General features: G+C 33.6%; 1 protein-coding gene across 4 annotated transcripts in view; it reads left to right on the top strand.

Moving 5' to 3' along the window:
* Positions 1 to 26,371, top strand: part of RFX3 (regulatory factor X3) — a 131,598-nt gene that overhangs the window by 95,297 nt on the left and 9,930 nt on the right. For 3 of the 4 annotated variants that reach the window (XM_052776041.1, XM_052776039.1, XM_052776042.1), the window contains 11 exons: positions 817 to 891; positions 5,661 to 5,842; positions 6,403 to 6,522; positions 14,779 to 14,900; positions 16,159 to 16,271; positions 17,087 to 17,202; positions 17,702 to 17,856; positions 22,858 to 22,955; positions 23,263 to 23,412; positions 24,939 to 25,147; positions 26,091 to 26,244. In XM_052776041.1, coding sequence (XP_052632001.1) covers positions 817 to 891; positions 5,661 to 5,842; positions 6,403 to 6,522; positions 14,779 to 14,900; positions 16,159 to 16,271; positions 17,087 to 17,202; positions 17,702 to 17,856; positions 22,858 to 22,955; positions 23,263 to 23,412; positions 24,939 to 25,147; positions 26,091 to 26,244 — 1,494 coding nt within the window. The remainder of the gene's footprint in view (positions 1 to 816; positions 892 to 5,660; positions 5,843 to 6,402; positions 6,523 to 14,778; positions 14,901 to 16,158; positions 16,272 to 17,086; positions 17,203 to 17,701; positions 17,857 to 22,857; positions 22,956 to 23,262; positions 23,413 to 24,938; positions 25,148 to 26,090; positions 26,245 to 26,371) is intronic. The other variant, XM_052776040.1, reaches the window with a different exon arrangement.

Below are 26,371 nucleotides of genomic sequence, written 5' to 3' on the forward strand. Positions count from 1 at the left end.
CTTTAATGCTGTTGTTATCAACCTGATCAAAATATCCATTGATATTAAAAAAGAAAAGAATGGGAATGATGTGAGAGTTTTTGTACATTTGCATTTGAAGAACTACTACTTTGTATTTTAGTAGTGCTGTGTTTTCTTTTCCTTTTAAATGGCAAAACTACTGGCAAAAAATCTGCTTTTCCAAAGGCTGGATCCTGCAGTCTGTATAACTGCTGACTTTCCATTTACTTTGACAGCTGGGGGTATTCAAAGGGTGCTGGCAGCAGTAAGGGTGATGTCCTGTCCCAGTGAAGCTAATGGTGGAAAACCTATTGAATTATTTGGGTTTGGTATTTGATTCTGTGATTTTAAAGAGCTGAAGTTTTGTTTCTAATTCAACTGTTATTGCAAGCTGTGCATTTCTCTTCCTGATACAGTTGGAGGAAAACATATGGAGGCCTTTCTTAAAATTCTGTTTAGGGATTTATTTATTTTGTTATTTTATTAATGATATTTTTGTTCAATTGGGGTTTTTTTTGTTTCGATGCAGCTCACCAGTAAATCTACTCATTTAACTTCCTGAGCAGGTTGGAGGGTAAAATGGACTTTGAGGCTGTGATCCTGCAGTATATATGAAAGCAAAATGCCTTTCTGACCTCATTGGGGAGGTTTGTGTTCAGTGGGACCCTGGAATGAGGCCTTTTAGTAGAAAATATGCCCTAGCCAGGAATAAGCAGGCATTTCTATTGATCTATAAGCAATCTGTCAAAACTTCTCTGATCAGGCTTTTTTTACTATCTTGTCTTGAGTCCTTTTTTTAATGACATCTATTATCAGATTGAAATGGCGATTGAGACACTGCAAAAGTCTGATGGTCTGTCCACTCACAGAAGCTCTCTTCTCAACAGCCATGTAAGTTGTCTCTTCTTCACATACACCCTCTCTTGCTTGTTCTGCATGCTTAGCCTGCCTCTAAATGTTTGTTTTATTTTATTACTACTTTTTGCTCTTAATCTTCTCATCTTAGTTGCTTGTAATCTTCTACTACATCACCCATGGCTTTATTTTGTCAGATGAAATGTCTTTATGGTATATTGCAGAGTGTTTCCTGTTTCCTATGCTCTACACCTGTGTTAAGACAAGTTAACACATTTGACTGTTTTGCAGATTATAATGTAAATGGCATGAGAGAGTTCAAATAATTCTAAATTAGCTGACTTTTGACATTTTAAATAAAATCATCTACAAAGCAAATCTGTGTACCCTATATTAATTTCAGGGCATGTGAAGAGGAAGGGAAGGAACAAACAGCATGCAGATTATTTTTAGGTGTTTCTTCATTTATTCTGAATAGAGAGTTTATTATGAAATGACTTACTTAAGAATCCTAAAGATCCTTATGGTGACCTGGGAAAAAAATGAAAGAATTATCTTAATCTGAAGTACACAAAAATGTCTTATTCAGCTGCCTTTTGCTTTCTTCTTACTCTGCAAATCTTATAGTTAAGAACTTTCCATATACAAACCTAAAAGATATTTGGGTAGAAACATGATCTCTAAATATAGTGATAAATCCATTATATGTAACTTTAAAATAAAGGAAAAAGGCCCAAAGTTAATTTTAAACTTGTTATATAAATAATAATCTAGTCTTTCTTGAAATGTGGGTTGTTTTGGTTTTTTTTTCTGTTGGTATTTGTGGTTTTGTATTTTGTATTTTTGCCATGTTGATTAGTTTGTATTCATCTTACCTCTTTCTTCCTTCTCAACTTTCCTAATTAAATAAATTCAAATTCCTTTATTGTTTTACAGATTAAACTTAAATTTGGTTTGTGGTCTTAATGTAAGAATATGGTGGTAGGGTCTGTCCCTCAGAAATCAAATTAAAAATGTATGTTTTAGCAGGTTTGGGTTTGGGATTTTTTCTGTATGGGTCTGGTTATGTCAAAGTCAAAACTAGAATTGTTTTGTGGAAATTTTAAACTTTTTTTTTTCTTTAGAAAATGCCAAAATTGAAAGAGGAAAATCGTATTACAGAAAGTTATACAAAATGTTATACAGAAGGACTTCTAGATTCCACCTTGGATGTTTACAAAATAATTGTTTTAAAGATAAGACAGTATCAAAATTTTGTTTTAAATAATAGTAGATAATATTAGACAGATAATAACAAAATTAATATTTAAATGTAATTTTTAAAGGGACCATACCTTTTTCTGGCAAAGTGTCAGAAATTTATGTTAAGACTTGGAACACTTGAACTGTTGATCAGTTTGTGTTTAATCCTATCATGAAGTCCAGAACCTGGGTATAAAACCAAGAATTCCAAGATAAACAGCTGTGCCCAAGTAAACTGTGTTCCACTCATTCCTGGTGCTATGCACTGTTCACAATGTGTTCCTAATAATGAGATTTGCATCCAACTGTTAAGTTTTACCATGATATTTCTTTCTTGGCTGTGAAGGCTTTTTCAAAATTATTCTGATAGAGATGTATCTTTGCCTCTGTGGAAACAAACAAAAAAGATCCCTGTACATATTTTTGTGGCAAACGTTCTTTCCTAGCCCTGGTCGTTTTGGAAGAAGTTAACAATGTAGATCAAACTCACTGGACATTTTGCCTATTTTTAAGGCAATGTTTATTGTCTTAAACTCAAGTAAGACACTATGGAGGAATTTTAAGTATAGGTTTAATCTTTGTCTCTGTAAGCCGTTCTTGATTTTGACTTCTAATGGTTTGGTTTGGTATTTATTAAAATAATTGGGTTTAATAAGTTTTAAAATAGAATTCTAAATTGTGTGTTTACTTAGCTTTCACTTTGCAGATTATATATTAATTTGTGGGAAAATACTAGTTTTGGGATTGGAATTTTTGCCCTATGATACCTCTGTGAGATTTTCTAGGATTTTTTTTTTTTTTCCTAAATTCATATGTGCTCATTTTAAGGAGTTTGTCATTTCTCCTCTGTTTCATTTTTTTTCTTGATTTATTTCTGCATGAGATTGACTTAATTAATTGATGGTTGAATGTTTTATAAACATTGCAGCTTAACTGGAGTCACAGTCAATTTAACAGGTCCAACTGTGTAAATATTTCATGCCTTTACCCATCTTACCCATACAGTATGGTCAGTACTATGAATTAAAAAGCCAGGGTTCAAACCTGAACAGCTCAGTTTTAGAATTATATTTCATGTTGGTAGAAAAATTTTTTTTTTTAAAGTTGTTTGCAATAGTTTTATAATGTTTGAAGATAATTTTTCTTTTAAATTCATATATTAACTGCACTTTTTCTTCCAGGCTATAATCTAGCAAGTAATGACTTCAAGCCCTCGCTACTAAGTAACTCCACCCAGGAGCAAAAATTCCTATATTGCACTTATCTTCCAATTTGTTTTTTTGGTGTTGAATAATGCAAGTTATAGTTGAAATAACATCTGTTAGATATTCATATCATTAAAGAAGTGTACTTAAGGTGATGCATAATAGATTAGAAGCCATCTGGAGGAGAATAACTTTAATGCTACATATAGAAATTAATTGGAAAATAATTATTTTTTGTTTGTCAGTCTTTTGGGATTGACAAAGTTTTTCCTTTGGGGGAAAACTGAAATGCTTCACATTCTGTATCTCTTCTGACTATATTATAGATTTAATAATATATGACAGATGTTATATAAATGTATATAATATAAATATAGATGTAATAATAGATTTTAAATATAGGTAAAATGCAACAGATATAATTACCTTTGTTTCTAAGACCAGACAGGCTTATGTCAGGTCATTAGTGAAATAACTTTAATGCATTCAGATAAAAGTTAATGTTTACAATTATACTTTTTCTTCAGCTTTGTTTTGAAATGATAGATGCTCAATTTGGAAGTACTTGTGAATGTTAGTAATTTAAAAATAATGATACGATAACTGATATAAAGATGATGAACTGTACTTTTTCATTTTGTCTATTTAAAATGCAAAAATTACCTGCAAACTGAACTAAAAATTTTATGTCTTGGAAGCATTTATATCTGACTTCTGTATATTTTTCTAGAGCTTATGTTTAAGAAACATGGAAAAGTTATGGGCATGTTTTCAATAAAAAGCAAATATGAAAATGGTGTTTGAATGTTCTAGACTAAATTTTGTAGTAATGTTTTTTGCATTTTTATTAGTGAATTTCTCACTGTGACAAAACCAGCTAAAAATTCAATATATCTGTTGTCATCTGGACTTTAGTACCTAACACTTTTGTGATAAAGAAAAAATCAAGACTGAAACATTTCATGTCTATTGTACACCGAAATATTCATGTTCTTTGCATGATAAGTTACCCTGAACATTGATGGAACAGAATTTGTGCACTGCTCTAACAGAATAATTCTGCAAAGGAATAAATAACACATAGACCATGCATATCTTTTATTGTCGCTTAATAATTTGTATTTTGGTCATACTAGTTACTGCTTTGCTGGACTAAATTGAAAAATATTACACATTTGTGTGAATATCTAGCTCATCAGAGTAAGTTTGTAGCAAGTCTTGAAGACACAACATCCTCAGTTTGCATTTTCACTGGATAATCAAATTAAATCCAGAGTTTTGGTAAGATCTCTGATCCTAGCAAGCTTGAATATTCACACTGTACTACTTTGGTATAAATACTTAGGAAAACAGAGAAATAAAATTCAAACAGAAAATTAAATTTGTGAATCATTTAAGCGATACCTAAAGGAAAATTTCAGGGAACTGAAACCATGGCAAGCACTGGGGAAAAATAAGGAAAATATTAGCATATCAAAAAACTAAAACAGCGGAATTTAAATGCGTCGTCAACCTGTATTATTTTTGATCTGTCATTCTCCTATAATGTTAACTCTAGGAGTATTAAATTGTTCTTTTTACTTTTTTAGACATTAGCAACAGCTACAGGTGTTTCATGAGTGTGCACTACTTAGAAAGTCCAATGATATTACATAACAAGTCTTTTCTTGCATGTGTCTAGAATTACCTACTACAATTACATGAAAAGATTAATATTTTTCCAAGAATCTCATTCTGTTCCTCCTGGAAGTCAAAGGCAAACAGGCTACAACTGAATAGGATTGTACCCCTAATGCTTTATAGATGTACCAGATTTTTCAACATTATCTAGGTTGCTCTTTGACATACATGCAGTAGCTTTTTTCTTATATTTATCTGAGAGTAAAAAATATGCTATTCAGTTAAGTGTCGTAATATTTTTTAACATCAGGCAAAGAAACACAGTATAATATTCCAGGTTTACAAATACATTAACTAACTATTGTTAGTCCAAGGAGTTTGTTTTCTGCAATTTATGTGAATTACATTCATGATTACTTTATTTATTTGCAGTACTAACAGTTTGTCTCCAAAGCGTAGGTACCTTTATCAAGTATTGGTGTGTGGTACTGAATCAAAAATATTTTAAGAAGTGGACACTTATCTGAGGTCACAAGTGCAATGAGTTCTGCTATTTCCTGGTAATTCTGTATATCCTAAAGTGCTATAGTATAGCTAGCATTTAAGCAATCTCTGTAGAAGGAATTGTTTAATAGACCTGAAGAGTGGTTTCAAAACTGCCCTAAGTTAATGCTGTATGGCTAAGATGTTTTTAAATAAGTAATAATGATTTTTTTGTCTGTTTTATATGTAATATAGCTTCAATGGCTTTTAGACAACTATGAAACTGCAGAAGGAGTGAGCCTTCCAAGAAGTACCCTTTACAACCATTACTTACGACATTGTCAGGAGCACAAGTTGGATCCAGTCAATGCTGCCTCCTTTGGAAAACTCATACGGTCAATCTTCATGGGATTACGGACCAGAAGACTTGGAACTAGGTCTGTGTCAATGAAATCCTGAACTATAATAGAAAATACAAGTAATAATATTAGTAAGAAACTTGTCTGCTAGTTAAAAAATAAATAAAACCTGTATTTAAATATTACAGTGGTTTTCTGTCAGTTCTGTCTCTTAATGTTAAAGTTTTATGCTTTTCCAGATGCCACTATACTTTTACTTCTCCTGGTTTTGACTGTATATGTGTTTACATTTTGATAAATATACTGCAGATTTTTATCAGTACAAATAAAATGTAGCTTGTTGTTTGGAAATTACTAAGAATTGTGTTTCTCCATAACTAGATAAGTTGTATTTATTTGGATTTTATTTTTCTTACTCAAGTGGATTGCAAGTTAAAATGCTGGATAATATTTGTTTAAGAGAGTGAATTAATTTCCCAAAGGTGGTAAAATGACACCCATGTAAAACAGGTAAGACAGGAGAGTCAGGCCTGACTTGTGGGTTATTATTTTCCAGTCAATGTAAATTGTAAAGTAAATGTAATGTAGATGCATAAAACTAGTGTTACTGTTCTTTTAATTCTTGCTTTTTCATAAAGGGGGAACTCCAAATATCATTACTACGGGATTCGTGTCAAGCCAGACTCTCCTCTTAATCGACTACAAGAGGACATGCAATATATGGCTATGAGACAACAGCCCATGCAGCAGAAACAGAGGTAAAGTGTGAAATGAACATGACTACTTACTAATATTTCCAGTTCATAAAGCCTTACTTTCACTTACGTGGAAAAGTTGAAATTCTAATGCAGCTTTTGTTCAGCTTCTCTGCTGTGAAAAATAAAAGTTTGCTAGATAACAGGTTGACATCACTGGTGTTAGGTATCAGTCAACATGGAAAAATATTTACCTAGAAATTGTCATAAATTTGCAAAAAGTAGTAATAATAAAGTGAGATATGATACGGACAGACTCTGTTTAACTGTCTTGATTGAGTTCTTATCCCACAAGCTGAAGAAAAGCAGTAAGAGCTTGAATTTCAAATTTTGCTGTTTGTTTTCATTACTATGTCATTGGAGCTTATGAATAAGTTCAGTTTGGTGTTTATTTCCTCTCCCTGCGAAGACTTAATGTGACCATAATGGTGTGCCTCTAAGTTGATTGAAGTATTTTCCCTCGGCATCTGTTCTTCCTGAGGATCCCGTGAAAGCTCAGAAGTGTTTGAAAGCAGTGGCACAGTGACCACAAAGGGCTATGCTGGTAGTGAAAGAATGTGTGAATATGCATATGAAAAACTATCTTGAACAGAAAATTTTAGGAAAAAAATGGATATCAGTACTTTTCTTTGAAATTAATTTTTATTTGACTGATATCGCTAGCCTCCCATACTACCCTAAAGTGAAATATCTAAGATGTGTAATTTCACAAAGCTCATATGTAGAACAGTAGCATATCACGCAAGACATCTTTAGAACTATTACCTCCCCAAAATCAATTGAATGAACAGTTTGGTATAGTGTACTAAGCATATTTTGTGGCCTTGGACACAACTGGGATATGGAAAACACAACTTCAACCTTTACTTCAGACACAGGTATCACTTTAATATGGAATTATTTTACTTTCACTTCCAGAAGTAGTTACAGCACTAAATACATATTCGTGGTAAAATATATGGTCTTAACTTCCTTGTGCTGGGCATAATACGGAAGCATGAGATTATCTCCAGTTATGATCACATAGGAAGTTCTTGTTACAAAAATCATTGCAGGATTATATGGTATGAAAAGGTGACAGATATTTACAAAATCTCCAAGCAAGTTTATTTTAGCCACTCAATCTCATTTACTTACAGATTTCCTTCACTCACACTCAAAATCACATGTATGCATGAACACATATGCCACAATGGCTGAACTAGAATTGTTTCTATGAAATTGTTTCTGGAGAAATTATGCCAGTTGTCTAATCATTATCACTTCTCGTCTTCTACTTGATTCACAATGACAAAGTGATTTTGAACATGCATTATATAATTCTTAGGAGGGGATACTACTTTTCTTTATTATTTGCTTAATTATTTTGTTTAACTCCACCGTATGTCTTGTGTAGTTCCTTTATTTTCCTTACCTACGTATGTTTGGCGCCATTTTGTTAACATTATCTTTACAGCAGTTTGTTCCCTGATTACATTTGAATGAAATCACACATATGGCATCATGTAGCAGTTAGTGCATACCTTTCCTTTAACCCATGTTTTGCACATGCATACACACATGTGCGTGCACAAGCATGCTCCCATTCATAGTCAGTTCATACCAATCTTAAGCTTTGCTGCGAGAATCTGTAAAGATACTGATGAAGGATGGGAACTACAAGGCACTGGATAATTATGCCTAATAGGTAGCTGTTACATGAAAAACACTGTGCTGTAGTAGAAAAGTTGGTTATGCATTATCTTAGTTGAGGCTAGCAATAAGACAGAGGAGAGTAGGAAGAAGATAGAAGTGGAGGCATCTGACTGACTGCAGAAAAGACCACCATGTTGTTATATCTTAATAATAACAATGGCTTTGTTATTAAATCCTTAAAAGCAGCTGTCCCAATACACCTTCCTAGGTGAAGCTTTACCTATTTGCTCAGGAACTTGCATTACTTACCTTCCTGTCTTTTAAGACAAAAACCAGGCTGATCTTTTTACACTCTTGAAATCTTGTGATGTCCAGTTAGGTCCCCTAGAAATAGAAGCATTGTTCGCATAGTCCTACTGGTGTACTATTCATACAAAGTAGTTCTGAGGATCTTTGTTCATCCCTTAGTTCAGGGTACCCAGATCTCAGTAAAGTATTTTACTGTCTTTCCAAAATCCCAGCATCCTAAATAAATAAAATGCAGAGATCAAGGAGCTAGCCAGACTTCGACAGTTGCACTGTGAAAAATGTATGTGGTCTCAGGTCTGCATACCATCAAACATACTAGCAATACTGAATAGGATATAGAAATTTTCAGAATGGAGATGTTTATCTAACAAAATACAGGAAATTTTCACTGAAAAATGGAAACTCATGAGCCACTATAACTTACTTATTCATACTTACCTAAACCAGAAAACTGCAAAATTTTCTAATAGAAACAGTGATTTTGAAAGCCAAGTGTGATGGTGCCGGAACATTTTTGTCTCATTGGAATCTGCTGATTATAATAGTCATTGTAGAAAAAGATTTAACAAATTTATTAAATTATTCCACAGCCTAGCCTATTTACTTCATTATGGCCACTCTCTAGCATGCAGCAATCATGAGCTTTGGTCTATTCTTCTCTCTTTGTAGCCTTACTTTTTCATTTTAGGGTAGTCTTTGGTTGTGCAATGTCAAGCTTTATTCCACATTCTTGAAATAAAAATGTCTGTATATTTTGCTTGATTAATTTTAATGGAAACTGAGATACACTTGTGTTTTGTAGCCCTCAGAAGCTAGGGTTTTGGGGGAAAAAAGAAATGCTAAATGTAAAAATGGCTTGACTTAAAACTTTCAGTGCACAATTTAAAAAGTGAACTTGTATTTTTGAAGTAAGATTTCTTCCACATTTACAGAACATGCTTAGTATCTAATTTCAATGTTTGATATATGTCTCTGTATTTTTTATCATAGTTATCCTAGTGTATTGAAGAATTCTAGCAGGATTTATTAAGAGATAACTAAAGGACTGAATATTACAATTTGCACGATTAGGGTAACATTGCTCTTTCTCCAGCTTTATTAATTTCTTTTGTCCTTTAAATCAGCGGTAAATTCAGTCAATATACTTTTTCTGTGTAGTTACACCAATTCTACCACCTCTATCAGACACATCTAATTGGATAAACACTTCTAGTCCTTTTTGGCAAAGGCTGTAGACTGCATGTATGCTACAGACCATTTTTCTTCCTTCCTTTTCTTAATTTGAGGGTCATGCACCTTTTCTATTTGTGTGACTTGAATATCCCAAAGTGCTTTTGTATGTTCATGTTCAGAGTTTGTTCTGGGCTTGAATTCAAGGGTCTGGGATTTATCAGACATAAATTTCAGATGGAAGGTAATGCTCTTAGTTGCTTAGTCTTGGCTGTGATCAGCAGGAGCTGTGGGAGTACTCTTTCTTTGTTCCAGTAAGAAAAAACAGAGTAACTACAGATCACAGATGCTAACAGTCCTATCTTCCAGCTGAGACAGTGGTTTGATGACAACAACTACTTATCAAGAGACTTAAATCACCTTTGAACTGAAGAAAAGCACAGTTAATGACTAGTCTTGGCTGGAAGATAATAGCTAACATCCTGTCCTTCAGCTGGACCTGTTGTAAGGCTCAGACTTGCAAGGGAAGGCCTGGCTTGCCTCTGTCATCCTGCTGCTAGATGTCTTCCAGGGTAGGAAAAACCATGATATTTAAATGCTTATATTATACATCAGTGCTGGATCAAGCACAGACGTGACTAACAGTGCATGGACATCAGACAAAGATTGTTAGGAAGAAATAAAGTAATATCCAACCCAAATATTATGCCAAATATATTTGCAAAGTTTTAAGTCTGGCACTAAACACTTGCCACTTTAAAGTACAATTTATTATGAAATCTCTTTCCCATAAGCATTCCTTGTCAGACCATTTAAGGGAAATGTATCAGAGATATAATTCCTGAAGTCAGTTTTTATTTAGCCTGTTTTTATTTAGCTCTTCATGCGCAGAAGCTCGTGGCTCAGAAGCTGAATTATCTTTATAGCTTAGTCTAGAGAAATTGATACAGGTATGCTTGTCTTTTCTTTAGGGCATTCATAACAATGTATGTTTTACATTCTATTACCAGAAGTAAAATTCCAGCTTTCCAAGTTAATTTCAAATATATCTTTCAGTTCTTGCACAAAATTATACCTTCTTGCTTTCATTTATGGGAGCTGAACATTCAGCTAAGATTTTTTTAAATAAATACAATAACTGTATTGTTATCCACTGTACATTCTAACATTCAGCTAACACATGTATTATTATTCTAACCAGAAATGATTAATCACTGCTTCCTGTGGATGTTGTTCACCCTGTATATTTATTTTATGTAGAAAATATTTTTCTACTGTTCTCATTCCTGTATTCTTATGTTTCCTGGGTATACTGTTCAGTCAAACATTACCTTTAAACTAAGCCACTGTGAGTCCAAAGCATCAAGTATTTATAGGTCTTTTTAAAAGGGGCTTGGGTTTATAGACAACAGAGAAATTAAATATTTTTATAGTGGTATTCTTTTTGATGATAGAGAGCAAGGTATCATAGTCCAATAAATACTGACATCTGCTAAACTGGGTTACAAGAGAACTTATATGATCAACTAATAAACACCTTCCTAATGGAGTAGTTCAGAAAAAAAATCACAGTCTTTCTCTTGAACAAGCACAGATATTTTGTGTATAGTATGGTTATGATGCTGAGGTGATTGTGGCTTAAAAAACTAGGAAGTTCTGCTTAGGCTTCTAGATTAGATGTATCTCAACAATGTTTATTGGACTGAGGAGAGATGTTTTGATAGCACACACATGAAATTTGCATTCCTTAAATTTCTTTTTACCATATTTGATTTCAGATAACCATGCTTCTATTGAAATAATACCCTCTGCATTATTTTTGAGGGTTTACGATGTATGCACAACAGTATACTTGGAAGTGTTTTTATTTTCTTCAAACACTAGAAGGTAACTAGTACAAACTCGATCTACTCACCAGAACTTTCTGAGAGCATCCAAATGCTTCTCAGGTATTTCTTTGTTACTTGCAGATTTTGCGTCTTCAATAATTTTTTAAAGCATTTGAGTTTCTTCAATTTTCCTATAGTTAACAGCTTTAGTATGTGTTGCCTGTGGTGTTGCAAGCTGTATTAATCAACTTTTACTTTCTGCTAATTTTGAAAGCTGATTTTTCCTCTCTAGTAGCATCAATGGCAACATTTTATTTGCATACAGTAGTAAAATGGTTTAACATACTTTACACATTGTTATGTGTAAGTGCATCATTTTGTAGTTTGGTACATTGACTCACTTCTCACAGATGTCAGTGAACTCCTAATGATAAATCACAATAATAGATTTAAAATAAAAATAAAACAGAAGTGAATCCTTAGAGCTTAGTTCTGTTTCTTTCTAGAACCCCTACAGTTTGGGTTTTTGCAAGCCAGAAGGATAGAAACCTTAGCCTTTAAGAGAGAGAATATTCTAAATGCCGTAACAGCATGAGTTGGATTTTCCAGAAAAATACTAAATTCTAAGACTTAGAGTAAAATCCAAATAGTGGCAGCATGGCAACAGTACAAACAAACAACAAAATCTGCAGAAAATTTAACTGAAAAAGCCACTGGTTTTTGTCTGTCTTGTGACTTAGTCAATCCATTTTGGCTGCTCATAGTTTTGACAGTTTTCAGCTTGTTTCTTTTCCCTACCAATTTCATATGTGCATTTTTCAAACCAGGCAGGCATTTTATTATACTTCCCCTTTCTGCTTTATCTTATTAATGAATATGGTTTGTTTGCTGCACATGTTCTGCAGGGAGAGAGGAAGTTTCTGTTAATGAAATTATGTCACAGTTAGGTTATGGAAGTCAGTGAAGTTGTATTCTAAATTAACTGCACAGTGAGACCAGCATATCATTCAGTGTCATTTCTGAATTACCTGATTCCATGTTCTGATTTCAGTGGTTTAGGGGGTTTTTTTATTTTCCTAGGTTTGCACAAATTGAGAAAATGTCTGTTGTTAACTAAAAACTTTGCAAACTTTTACTGTTTGTACTAACCTATATAAAATTCAAATGGTGTCCTTTCTGTGTCAAGTATCATTAGAAAGCTGTAATATTCATGTAAGGTCAGTTATTATTTTTTGGTCCCAGTCTTCTAGCACCTAGTAATTTAAAAGAAAAGAAAAGGGTGAAAAATGAAATAAGGTGTAGGTTAGTAGTTAGTAAAATAGGGAAATAGAGTAAAAGTCTGGATAATTTTAGAAAATGTAACTTACCAGTACCTTCTTACCAGTAAAGAAATTGTAACTATTTTTTTCCATGCACCAAAAATGGCTTGAATTTAACTAAAGAATTCTGGAGAGCTGTTTGATGTCTAAACTGTCAAAATTCTGCTTCTAAATAAAAGACAGCAGATCTAAAATTGTTAACCACTGTCTGCTTATGTTTCATCTGAAGCTCCTGAAAAACAATTTTTTTCTTTTTTTCATCCGTCGGTTTCATTTTGGAAGTGATTTTCTAGTGCTGTTGAAACTGGTTAACTCCTGTGATGAGTTACCTGTCAGGGTGCAAGAATTAAGAATTTTGCCCAGCATATTTTATGTAAAGCATGGTGGAGTAAGTAGGTGGATAATCCTGATTCCTAGCACCAAAGGATTAAGTTGGCTTTTATATTTTAATTAAAAGGTTTTTTGCATAACTGAAAAACTCTTAGAGGAGTGTTATTTTTATGTAATCAAAACATTATGAATCCTATTTCAGGAGCTGAAGGGTCAGTAAAATAATACATTTTGCAGAAAGTAATGGAACGATCTTAAAGTATAGGTTTAGATTTACAAATATTTCCAGAAGTTGATCTTCTGCCTGTATTTGTAATTATAATGTATAATGAGAGAAGTTAAGAATTCTTCCCAGATGAACTGCCTGGATTGGAGGTAGGTTTATCAAGTAATAACAAGCTCATCCAGAAGAGTTCAGTGCTACCATGATGCCAGAGATTAAAATTTTATTCTTTATTAAAGTTGATTAGAGTTTCACTATTGTCTTCAACAGTCATAGGAGTTTACACTGGACCGTTACAGAAAGTGAAACTTGATGTAAATGTCCGAGAGATAGGACAGGTATAGGCATCTTCTTTTTTCCCAAGCACTGAAATTCCTAAAGTTATAAAACTGTTTGTTAATCAGCCCAGGAGTCTTTCTGTTGAAAAGTGTACTTTCTGTCTGTCTTATGTTATTGTATATTTAGATTCATGTCAGTAACACCTAGAATATTGAATGGATGTTTTTTATGGGAACTTCCTTTTAAAGTAAAATCTCAGTAATTACATGAGACAATGCTGGTTTATGTTTACTGGAAACAAAACGAAATGTTCCCAACTGATTAAACTGCTTCTCGAAGTAGTGCATCAAGAGTGGAATTTCTTGTCACATTTCTGAAGTCAGCATGGAGGTTTACAAGCTGCACAATTCCAATTTGAGTGATCGTTAAAACAGACTTTATTTAGCTTTGGGGTTTCTCTTATTTTCTTTTCCAGTGGCTACAATTCTTTTTCAAAAGTGCAAAGCATCCAAGATGTTACCGTTAAGATCTGGGACAGAGTAAATTCTCAGTTGTGTTGGAAATGACAGGAATGATCTTCAGCCTGTCAGGCTGATTGTCAAGACATTTGACCATCCAAACCAGCATTCCCATTTGTATCATTGTGATTTTTGTCCTTTATAAAAGATTCTGAGAATTGACTAATGAAGAGTTTAGGTTTCCAAGTAGCTTTCTCAGGCCTTCTATGCCTATGAGAGAAGTTTGATTTGAAAAGTTTTTCACTATCCTCAGTCAGTAGTGTTGTTTTTTCTTAAGTTAATGAAACATCATTTTTGAATTACATAATTATTGGGAGGTCAAGCTATTTGGAAAGGGAAAGATTTGATTCCTTTTGGTGTAAATTAGCTCTATTTATGGTATGCTGTTCCTAAGCTAAATTCCACAAGTTGGTAGTGGTGCTGTAATATCACCTTTATGAATTCTGTAATGCATTGTTAATGCTCTAGCTTCCTTAGTATTTGTTTCTTCTGTTATTTACAAAATAAATAAAAATATGTAAATTCTTTTGTTACTTTTCCTCAAAATTTTATTTTGAGATGGAGAAATCAGAGCGAACATAGATTATATGATCTTACTTACGAAGAAGTGAACAGAAAGGATAATTTTGTACTTGGTATTTTTGTAGGTATAAGCCTATGCAGAAAGTGGATGGAGTTGCAGATGGCTTCACAGGAAGTGGTCAACAGACAGGCACATCTGTTGAACAAACTGTAATTGCCCAAAGTCAACATCATCAACAGTTTTTAGGTATGAAAACAGCTTTTATACTGCTGTATAAATAAGATGAACTTCGTTATCACTGTGAATATCAAGTCACACAAGTACAGTAGTTGCTTCTGAAGTTATCATGCCCTCTTTAAAATTCTTACAATAGAACAAAAAGGCACTTTAATTACATATTCTGTGTTGTGAGCTTTATATAATATTTAATATGCATCATGTAAGTAAGAAAGGAAAAAATACGCAAATTCTGTATTTGTGTGATGTATTTAATATTATGTAAATCACAATGCAGTTGCTGTGCAAAGTTATATTAGACATGCATATTGCAATTCCTGCAATGAATGTTGTTCCCTGCATGTGCATAACAGTGCATTTTAGTCCATAAAAGGGGGGTGGGGTGGGGGTGGCATTGCATTACTACTACAGGTTAGCCATCCAGTGGGCTGTTTTGAAAGTGTACTGTAGTGTTATAAGTGGAAAGAGCAAAACAGTTTCAACTAGAACCCCAAATTTCATATTTAAAAATGTCCAAGTTGTAGATTCATTGATCCAGCTAAGCATGTATTCTCACTAATGGAAACAAATGGCAATTCAGTTATTTGTTTATGTAGAAAGACTCTTTGGCTGTGTTATTGTAGAAGGTGTAGGCTTTTTTGGTTGAGATTTTCAAGCACCAAATCCTTTGGCCTAATTCAGCTGTTATTGAAATCATTTGGAACCTAAGGGTAGCATTAAAATGTTTTGAATCTTCCTTTCCAGGTGCCTTACAGTCCAGCATATTTCTCTTATATCAGCTTGTCTCTTGGAAACATTTGTGACCAATAGTAAAAGCACACATTGGCTCTACTTGAAAGTCTAGTAACTTTCAAAGAAAAATGTATATTGAATTTACTAAGCCCCATTATACCTGGCTACCTAGAAACTCTTCAGTTGAACAAGAAAAAAACTATTCAAGGATTAATCTTTCATACACTGACACAGATATTTTCTTCATCCTGTAATATTCTGATAATGTGTATGTTAGCTTTTCCACATAGGTGTATTATGTACATGACATCTTTTTAATGTCTTAAAGAATAATTTTATATTTCTTTTTGATTAAAAAATGCTGGCTGAATTTGTTTACAGTTTCAACATACAACAAATATGAAAGATTTTTGCCTTTGAACATTATGACCTTTTGGAATTTATTTCTTTGTATCATCCTTAAATTTTTTCTTAATCATACCATAACTGGCACTGTTCACAACAGCCCTCTTTCATTATGTTGTCATGCAAACAGATGCGTCTCGAGTACTTCCAGAGTTTGGAGAAGTTGAAATATCTTCTTTACCTGATGGTACAACCTTTGAGGACATCAAATCACTGCAGAGTCTTTATCGAGAGCACTGTGAGGTATTTTCTATAAACCATTTATTTTTTAAAGTTCATGACTTCTAATGAAGGTCAATACAAGACAGTAATGCCAAATATATAGCAGCCATATTAGTAGTATGTAACTTTCCCCCAGGGTATTTTGCTTGTTTCATTGGAAAGGACATTAGTAAAAAGTTTTTTCTGGAGGGTCCCCTTTACAGGGGAAATAAGTAATATATAATAGACACTGAGAATGAAATGTAGTTATGTGTAAGTTTTCAGAATGTTAGAGAAACTAGACTTCAGATTGTACAAGCAGATCTTTGGTTTAGTCAATAGGAAATGTAAATCAGATTAAATTACAATTTCTTTTTTTTACATTAAAAGCAGTAACTTTTTTCTCATTTTAAAGACACATTGAGGTGTTTAAGCCACATTTGATATTGAACAGTATGTCTCTTAAAATTCTTTTTGAAGGTGCTTTCAAACCTGTACTGAATTATGAAAATGAATAAAATAGCAGGTTTCCTTTGTGTTTGCAGTAGCATTAAATATTTTCTTTGGGTGAATTCCTCTAATATGTTTACATAGGCCATGCTCATTTCTGGAGGCTTCCATCCATGTGCACTTGGCCTTACTCAAGTCCTCAAGTCTCTGTGCACACCAGTTTATAGTGCTGGATGATTTATGAATATCAAAGGTATTAAAACAGATATTATTTATAACTTGAGAAATATACTGTTTGCCTTTGCTCCACTACCTGATGAAGGAAAAAAAGCTATAGATCTAACTGGAGTTGAGAGGGGGGGGAAGCTGGTTAGGAGACAATCTGTACTTGTGTTTTATTTTCTCAGGCAATACTGGATGTGGTAGTGAATCTTCAATTCAGCCTGATAGAAAAATTGTGGCAAACTTTCTGGCGCTATTCTCCCTCTGCTCCACCTGATGGCACTACTATTACTGAACCAAGGTCAGTAAATGTTTCTCTTCTTTTACTGCTTCTCATGATAATATAATACAAGTGTCAAATAAAAAAAAATCTTACTGGTTTTACCTGCAGAGTAATAATTTTTTTCCATATGCTAATTTTTCAGATTAGATTTATATTGTCTGGCATTTTTGCATAGGCTGAGTGTATGCTAAAGTGCAGTCTTGAAACTATTGTGTCATCCATTTTTTTAATTTGCTTGGACAACTACAGTAAAGGTCTCTTCTCCCAGTATTCTATCCAGTTCTTTAAAGCCAAAACGATCATTCATACCTCGGCGTAATTTATGAGCTGTAGCATAGCTATAGAGGCATTTTTAAAATCCATTTCCATGTGATACAACGTGTAAAGAAGTTCTGTTGGGTGTAGTTGAGACATCTGTGACATCTTTATAAAATAATACGTTTTAACACCCATTGCAGGTTTTTACCTGCTTTAAATGCATTATCATTTATTCGTTTGCTACATTTTTTCACACCAGCAATCTGAGTGAAATAGAAAGTCGACTTCCAAAAGCAAAGCTGATTACTCTGTGCAAGAATGAGTCTATTCTGAAATGGATGTGTAACTGTGACCATGTGATGTACCAGGCTTTGGTGGAGATTCTCATTCCTGATGTCCTTAGACCTATTCCTAGTAAGTTGAACACCTGAAACATTTTGTAAGGATTTTTGTGCATGCATGTATGGTGGTGGTGGTCTTGTGCCTCACAGGGCAGCTTTAGGAGTAAGCTTGGAAGTTAGGAAAGTATTGTGTATCATTCATCCTTAATTTTATTGTGTAGGAAGTTGTGCTGAGAGTTGATGTATGCTTTGTATTTTAAACGTAACTGAGGATTTTAGTGCAGTTGGAAGATCTAGTTTTCAAGATATAGTTTAATATTAAAGGTACTTTTTTCTCTGTGTGTTACGTTTTCAGGTAAAAATGTGTTCCTTTCACCCTGTTTGTAGACTACCTGATAGACTTAGACATAAGTCCTGTGGCCCTGAGCCAATGTGCACTAATGTCAGTCAGTTCTTCCACTAAATTCAGTAGATTTTAGTTTAAACATTACATATTAATCTTTGATTAGTCTGAAAAAAAATGTGTATGATCTTTGTGATTCCATTTTTGGACAGTTAGTCTTTTGTTCCTTGTTGGTGGCTGCTGAAATCAATTTTAATGACTGTTAAGGCAATGAAAAATTAGCTCAGAAATTTTTGGTCTAATTTATTATTCCAATCTACTGCTTTTTCTGTCATACATCCTGCATGTATGTCAGTAACTGTCCGGCCATTCAACCATTACCAGGAGTACAGCTTTCTTTTCAAAGTTAATTTTACTAGAATCCATCGTTGCTCCAGCAGTGTATTTTTATGGCTATTTTTGGTAGAAAATGAATTTATGTGAAGAAAGTTGAACTCCTTTATAAAGCATTTATTGTATTACATATGCTATGCTAAATATTATAAAGAAATCACGTTAGCAACCCACTATAAACCTCATAACTCCTACATATTATATACTTCCCATGAAAAAACAGTAGTCACTTTAAAGAGTTGGATAAGTATTTTTAAAAAAATTAGGGCCTTAAGTAGCTTTGCAGCTAACAAAGCTGTTTAGTCATGCTGTGAACATCTATTCTGCTACAGTGACTCCAGCAGTAATAAGTACTCCATAAGAATATTTGCACGTACTGCCTTGCAAAAAAGTTCTGTTGACTTTTTGCTTGTCAGTGAAATAAAATTAGGCTTTAGTAAATTATGTATGATACAAAAAAAAATTTGGAACTGGAAATATATAAAATCTGAAGGTCAGCCATTTACAAAGGTAGTTTTACCTTTTTTTTAAGGAAAGAGTAAGTTCTTGGTAGAGAATGACATAATTTATCTTTTCATCTATGTAGCAGAATGAAGGAAAAATGTTTTCTCAAACGCGTGCAATTACTGACAACCATTACTTGTGTAAATCATTTTGCATTAGTTTAGATTTGATGTTTTACTTTTCTATATAATGACAATGCAAGTAGGTAGGATATTAATTTTAGAGTAATATAGTCTATCACAAGTGAATAGGCAATGATAAAAAACCCCACAAATTTAATTACAACATTTAATAGGTTGAATTAAAATTCTCTCTTCTAAAAGCACATTATTTTCTGAATAAAAAGGTGGTGCAGACATGGGTTTTCATCAAACCTGCTCTTGGCCTTGCTTTTCACTTGCTTCTCCTGCACAGCCTGGCAGTCTCTAAAGAAGTTTTTATATGATAGCTCCTTAGCTTTGTGGTGTCTTCCTGCCTTGTTTCATAAGATGCATTGGCCATTGCCAGTACAGGGTTTCAAGAAAATGGGACACAATCATTTAATATCAATAACTACAGGCATCAGGTCCTTTTCATGCTATTTCTTTCTTTCTAGAATTACCAGTTGTATTTGAATAATTGATACCTACTGTGTTTGACATTGCTGTTTTGGGATAATTATCAGACTTCTTGATGTAAACACATCATCTGATCCAGGACAAATTCATACCAAGAGACTTTTGCCTCTATTTTGTGAACAGTCCAGTGGTTTTCTGCTCAGAAGTCCACCCACTGAGCTACCTTTGGAAGACAGCTAATGTATTTTCTTATTTTTATTTTTAGGACCAGCTAGCTAAATGTCTTTTTCTAGTCAGCTTTCCTGTTAGGATGAGCCATACAAGTTCCCTCTTCGCTATTAAATATCTAAAATATTATTAGTTTTTTAATTCCTGCTTTTGAATTAAAATATCTCTAGCCATTACAAGAGACCCAAGAGGAAGGCTTAAGGTTGTGCTTAATGGTTGACTATGACAACTGTGAAGCTGAGTGAAGTAGACAAATTCATCATCCTCTGTGGGAAAACAGCAGTTTATAGAAAAGTTTAGACTCTGTAGAGGAAAGGTGACTGTAAATGCTTCATCAAAGGCATGTTTATGATTTTTTTCCTGAGTAAATGGAAAGAGATTGACAGCAGCTGCTCAAAGTAGGAAAAAATATTAATTTGGAAAGTGCTCGAAGTAAGCATATGATTTTTTAAGGTTTATCTTTTTTCATGTCTAGATTTTCAGTGTTTTTCTTTTAGAAAAGTCACTGTCCTACTCAGCTGTGTGATAGATATTACTGGAGTAGGAAAAAAAAAGACCATTGTGGAAAAATTTGTTTTATTTTTAACCTTTGTGTTAAATTTGTGAGCTGAAATGTTTAGCGCCCACAGAATGAATGAAGAATTGCTGTGAATAAAACTCAAAATTCCTTTTCCTAAGAAAAGTGAAGTGCTGTCCATTTGAGTCAGGAATAAAGACCATAATTATCTAATGTCTTTGGCGATAGACCAGAGCTATTATGTTTTAGAATGGACTTTTTGCACCTTCACAAGTGACAGAATGGACAGTAACAAACTTGGCTGTGAGTTAGTTTCTATCATAGGTGGAGAATTTATGCTAAAAATATTTCCACACTGTATTACACAATTCCAGGCAGACAAAAATTCAAAGTACTGGAAAGACTGTAAAGCCTTGTTTTTATGAGATTTGCATGTCAGAGGGTTTTCAGCTGAGAACTCAAGCTTTTTAGGTGCTTATCCAAATCAAACTTTCTATTGGTAACTGCCATTGCAGCATCATTTGGTGTGTGTCTAGTAACATTTAACTATCTCAGGCCATTTGCTTTGCACCATACTCATCATGTTATTCTCTGAAAGGGTTTTCTTGTTTTTCTGTGGTAGCCACATGAACTTAAAAGAAGGCTTTGAGGATGTAGGTACTTAAGGTTTTGGTAGTGGCTAGATGCATACTTAAAAGGATGGAGTATGAGAAAAATTCTGTATTTTATATGATATCTCCAAAGCTCATTAGAAATTCATGGTTGTTCTATACAATACTGATGCCTGATAATCTAATTTAGATATTTTATTTCTTCAAAACTTAGAATTCCTTTCATTTGCTCCTCTTTCTTCCTAGTTAAAGGCCTTTCTTGAGGTCTGAGCTGCTTTTCCATATTTATTTTTAAAGGAGACCAGCATTACAATGGTGCAAATAATTTTGTAATGTATAGTTGGGTGAAAAAGAATAATAAGTGAATTATAAGTGAAAAAGCAGTAATATTTTCCTTAAATGTCTAAGTATCATTCATATAGTATTTACATTATTCCTTCCACTTTGCATTTTCTTATTCTATAGGTAAGAAAACGGGAGTGAATACATACTTAATTATTAAATGCACAGAAATTATTTACAAAGCAGGACAAGTCAGCTAGATGATTGACAGGATTGAAGAAAAAAGCTTGTTCTTCATGTGGAAACCTCAAGGGGGAAAAAAACCTGTTACCATAGAGTGTTCAGCTAATATAGATACTTTGTAAGATCAAATTGTGTTCAGCTAAGCATCCAAATGTGTGGTCAGTTATATAAATTACTGATATGGATTCTACCGCTTGTCACTGCAAATTTGAAGACGTGTGAAAAAGATGTCATGAAGAATACATTTTTTCTTTTAGTAAATTTACTTTGCTAGTAGAAAGCTTTATTAAAAAAGGGATCATCCATAATTCAAACGGTAAAAGAGCATTTCTCAAAGACAAGTTCTGTCAGCATTAATTTCTTAGTCTACCAGAGTATTCAGCCTTATAAACAGAATCCAGTCAATCTTTACTTAGACTGTTTCTTCTCACATTTAGCTAAAATAGTTTGAAAATAAATATTATTTCCTCTTTCTAGTTTTTTCCTCTTCACTTTTGTAGTTGCATTCATTCTCTACTAGTCTTTAGAAATCTGTGGTTTTTTCTTTTTGTCTCCTCCTTTTTGCAACCATCTGAGTGGATGCTATTATGTCAATGAGCAAGTGGTAGGTATGGGAAAGTGAGGTTTCTACTACTCAGGAGATAGGATTTTCTTTTTTCCAGGATCAGTTCTTTGGAAGAATACTTCCTGTACTCCTCCTTTGAAAAATTAAAACTTGTATTTTGAGTAGTGCAGATTGCTGTAAGGGCTTCTTCAATTTCTCTCTACATCTCTGTCAGCCACTCAGCAGTTCTGTGGGTGCTATAGTAAAGAAACAGAAATGCACACAGATTCCACAGCCATTTGAATAATCTCACTTTCAGTCAGTGAAAAACACTCCTACATCTTACTTATTAGTGATATCTGTAAGAACTGCATGTGGGATTTTGTTCTTTAAAACTGAAGCAAGCAGCACCATGACATGGCTTAAGGTTACTTTGGGCTTATTTGAGGAAATGGCTGTATTCCAATAACTGGAATTTTTTCCAGAGTTTTGCTCTTAAAAGAGGTGCTTAGATGAAGTGGAAAGCTGAAAGTTTGTGATGGAAATTTCCATCACAACAACTGATGCATTTACTAATGTTCTTCTATAGGAGTGCTCAAAACAATACTGCTGGTCACAAACTTCTTGAAAGATTGTTAGGTGAGGAGGTCAGAACTGTTTATTAAAATAGAACTAAAGTCATTATTGCATAATCTATATCTGAATGAGGCATTTTGAACTAGACTGGATTTGTCTTTTAGTAAGTAAAAGCAGCGGACCTGAACATTGAGTACGTAAGTACTGAGAATGCAAAACATTTCAAGACAGGTACATTGCTTTCTTTTCATTCTGTTTTTATTCTTTAATGCACAGGTGCCTTGACCCAAGCCATTCGCAATTTTGCAAAAAGCCTTGAAGGTTGGCTTTCAAATGCCATGAACAATATTCCACAGAGGATGATACAAACCAAGGTAGACAAAACTGTTGCAGTATTATTCTTGCAATGGCAAACCAAGTGGGCAGTAGCATCTAGAAGCAGTAGCATTTTAACTTTATTGCTAAATTTCATGTTTAGCATCAAGCATCAAATAATGGGAGAGTAAATAAGCTGTGTCAAAAAATTATAAGGAAGACATTATTTGATCTGCTACACGGACGTAATTCACCTATGAGGACTCATTAATGTAGAATATTAAAATGAAGGTAAAGACTCAATCTGTAGAATTAATCTACAGATAAAGAGTACAATATGTAAAAATAAATTAATTTTTTTCATAGGTTGCCGCTGTAAGTGCCTTTGCCCAGACTCTGCGAAGATACACATCTCTTAATCACCTGGCTCAAGCAGCTCGTGCTGTGCTTCAAAATACTTCTCAAATCAACCAGATGCTCAATGATCTTAACCGTGTTGATTTTGCCAACGTTCAGGTAAAATGTAGCTTTAAATAACAGGCCTTTTAAAAAAAAAAAACAGTGTTATTTCCTCTATGATTTTGAACTTTATTGTTAGCTGTCATTATTCTATCAAGAAAGTGAAGTAAGAACATTTTGCTGATTCATATATGCAGTGATTCAGTCCAAATGTGACAGCTTACACTTTAGGAAAGTAAGAGCTCAGAACCATTATCTGCTTCCTTTTACTGTCTTGAAGTGCACATATTTTTCCAACTTCTATGTAAATGTAGAGGAAATAAATACATTCTTGGAATGGGTACCATGAATCATGTCTTAGTAATAGCATAAATTATATTAGATCTCAGATAGTAGCATAGCTTCTGAATATCTCTAAAAGCTATTAAATGCACAACATTGGTTTTAGTAGAGACTGTTTCATTATTTCAAAGACAATACCGTTAGTATACTTTGTATCTAAGTGCCTATGCTTAAATTTACAAGATCTCCTGAGTAATTGATTAGATTAGAAGAGATTAGAACTAGTTTCCAGTTAGCTATAGAATGTAAGTTTATATTTTCACTAAGCTTAATTTCTCCACGTTTCTGCTTCTCCAAGGAAAAGTATGTTTTTCCTTTTGCCCAGAAAAGTGAAATGTTCCAGATTACTGGTAGTTCTGTGTTTGCCTTTTTTCCTTGTGAACGAGTGTTTTAACATACTTGTTAATAATCTTAACAAAAGTTAGTCAAGAGTACTTGACCAAAGGTACAGTATATTAAGTATTTTAATATCTTAACATAGATACAGAGTCTGTGAATGAGGTGTTAACTTGGCATATGATAGCTAGAGTTTAAGGACATGGCTTGCAGTTAGTGAGTCTTCATTTTTGTCTCTTAGTTTCTGAATTGACCAGCTAGCCTTATTTAAACTTGGTAACAGTCACTAAATTGCTTATTATTGTATGCAGAGTGTGTTTCTCCATTTGTGTGCAGTTTATGTTGTACTTTAAGTAATGTGTAATCTATTACTGCCTATAGTCAGCAAACAAAACAATTTTTTCAAGCAAAGCTTTCTTTTATGAGATGATATAACAGAAATTGTCTTTAAGCTTAACTTCTTCAGAACGAAAGGAACCTTGCACTTGATTTCTTGCTCCTTCTTTTATTACTTTAGCCCCCCATTTAATTGTTCTTCCTGCTTGCCCTGCCTGTTGTTCCAGAAAAAAACTGACAAGTCCAAAATATTTCAGTAGAAAAGTGATGAATGAGGAAAGTAGAAGCCTTTTTTGAAAATGAATGTGGAAAACTACAACATACTTTTGTCATTTCTATTGTTTGTTCTCATTTCTTTATGGTGTCTGCTCTTATATGTTATGCTTTTCCCACCCATTTGCTTTCAACAAAATTATGATAGACATAAAAATAAAAACTGCTTCTTAGTTTGTCTAGTAAGTGGGGTTTGTCCTTTTCATCCCTTGAATTGCTTAATCTTTGAGAAAGAATTACATTCTGTGCTTTGGCTTATATATTGTTAATTCAAGAGTTGCCTTGTGTTGTAACAGGAGCAGGCTTCCTGGGTGTGCCAGTGTGATGACAACATGGTTCAGAGACTAGAAACAGATTTCAAGATGACTCTTCAACAGCAGAGCACTCTGGAGCAGTGGGCTGCCTGGCTTGATAATGTAATGATGCAAGCGTTGAAACCATATGAAGGAAGACCCAGCTTTCCTAAAGCAGCACGGCAATTTCTGTTAAAATGGTCTTTCTACAGGTAGTTTTTAATAGACTTCTAAAACATTCTAACTATTCTCTTATTTACTGAGTTCACTGCAGTGAAGTTGACAGATGTAAATATCAAACAGTTGCTTGCTAAGTCGTGAAAAACATGGGATTTTTTTCAGAAGATTATTGTTGTTATCCTTGAACTTGGGGCTACTTGCAAATCACCAGGGACTTAAATGATCCTTGTTTATTGTTTTGAAGGCCATGTGCAAATGAATGCAGGTGGAATTTTGTCCTGAGTTAGAAACATAATATGAAATTCTTGGGTTGAATAACTACTGAATTGTTAAGCCACTATTTTTAATATTATTTATTCAAACACTGTGGTATCTATGTTTACTAGATATCGAAGACAAAACCTGGTTTTAATGTGTAAAAAGAACATTAAGACAAGCATTCCATGTTAGCTGCTTATTGAAACAGTTATCAGAGTAAACCTTATTCCTTGAAAATGACTGTAGCAACTACTTGCTGAAGATATCAGAATTTGTCAACATAATATGAACACACAAGCCTATCTTTTTGTAATTTTAAGTTTCAAAGTTTTAAAATCATGGCAATTAAAACCTTTGTATTGGGAAAGTGGACACGAGATGCTATTGTTCATGTTTTCAACAAATTTTTTTTCAAGTTAGGTTTTACACGTGCTCAAGTATTGGTAGTTATGCATATATCAAAACAAAGAAGAACTGAAAACAAAACAATCTGGTTATTTCTTATGTAATGTGGTGTCCAACAATACCTTCCAAGAAGGGGAGAAGCAAATTATTGCCTTTCCTGGAGATCTCCTTCCGAAGACACCATAGATCAGACATTTGAGGATAATGTTGCTTTTGAGAATATTGGTTTTGAGGTGAAATGTCTACATGGATAAGTGTTAAAATTACTATGACATATAATACATAAATATATATTTTTCTATTTTTGAATAGCTCAATGGTGATTCGAGATTTAACCTTGCGCAGTGCTGCTAGCTTTGGCTCTTTTCATCTGATCCGCTTGCTTTACGATGAATACATGTTTTACTTAGTAGAACATCGTGTTGCTCAGGCAACAGGAGAGACACCTATTGCAGTTATGGGAGAGGTAAGATAATATGTAAGAGACTAGATTGATAGATTTAGTGACGAATTTGGGTATATGTCTTTGAGTATTTTTTAAATGTGGAGCTGTAGGATGTTCTGCAATATAACAATAGATTGGGTTACAAATA

This window comes from Harpia harpyja, chromosome Z (genome assembly GCF_026419915.1).
Source record: "Harpia harpyja isolate bHarHar1 chromosome Z, bHarHar1 primary haplotype, whole genome shotgun sequence".
In the NCBI taxonomy this organism is placed as follows: Eukaryota; Metazoa; Chordata; class Aves; order Accipitriformes; family Accipitridae; genus Harpia; species Harpia harpyja.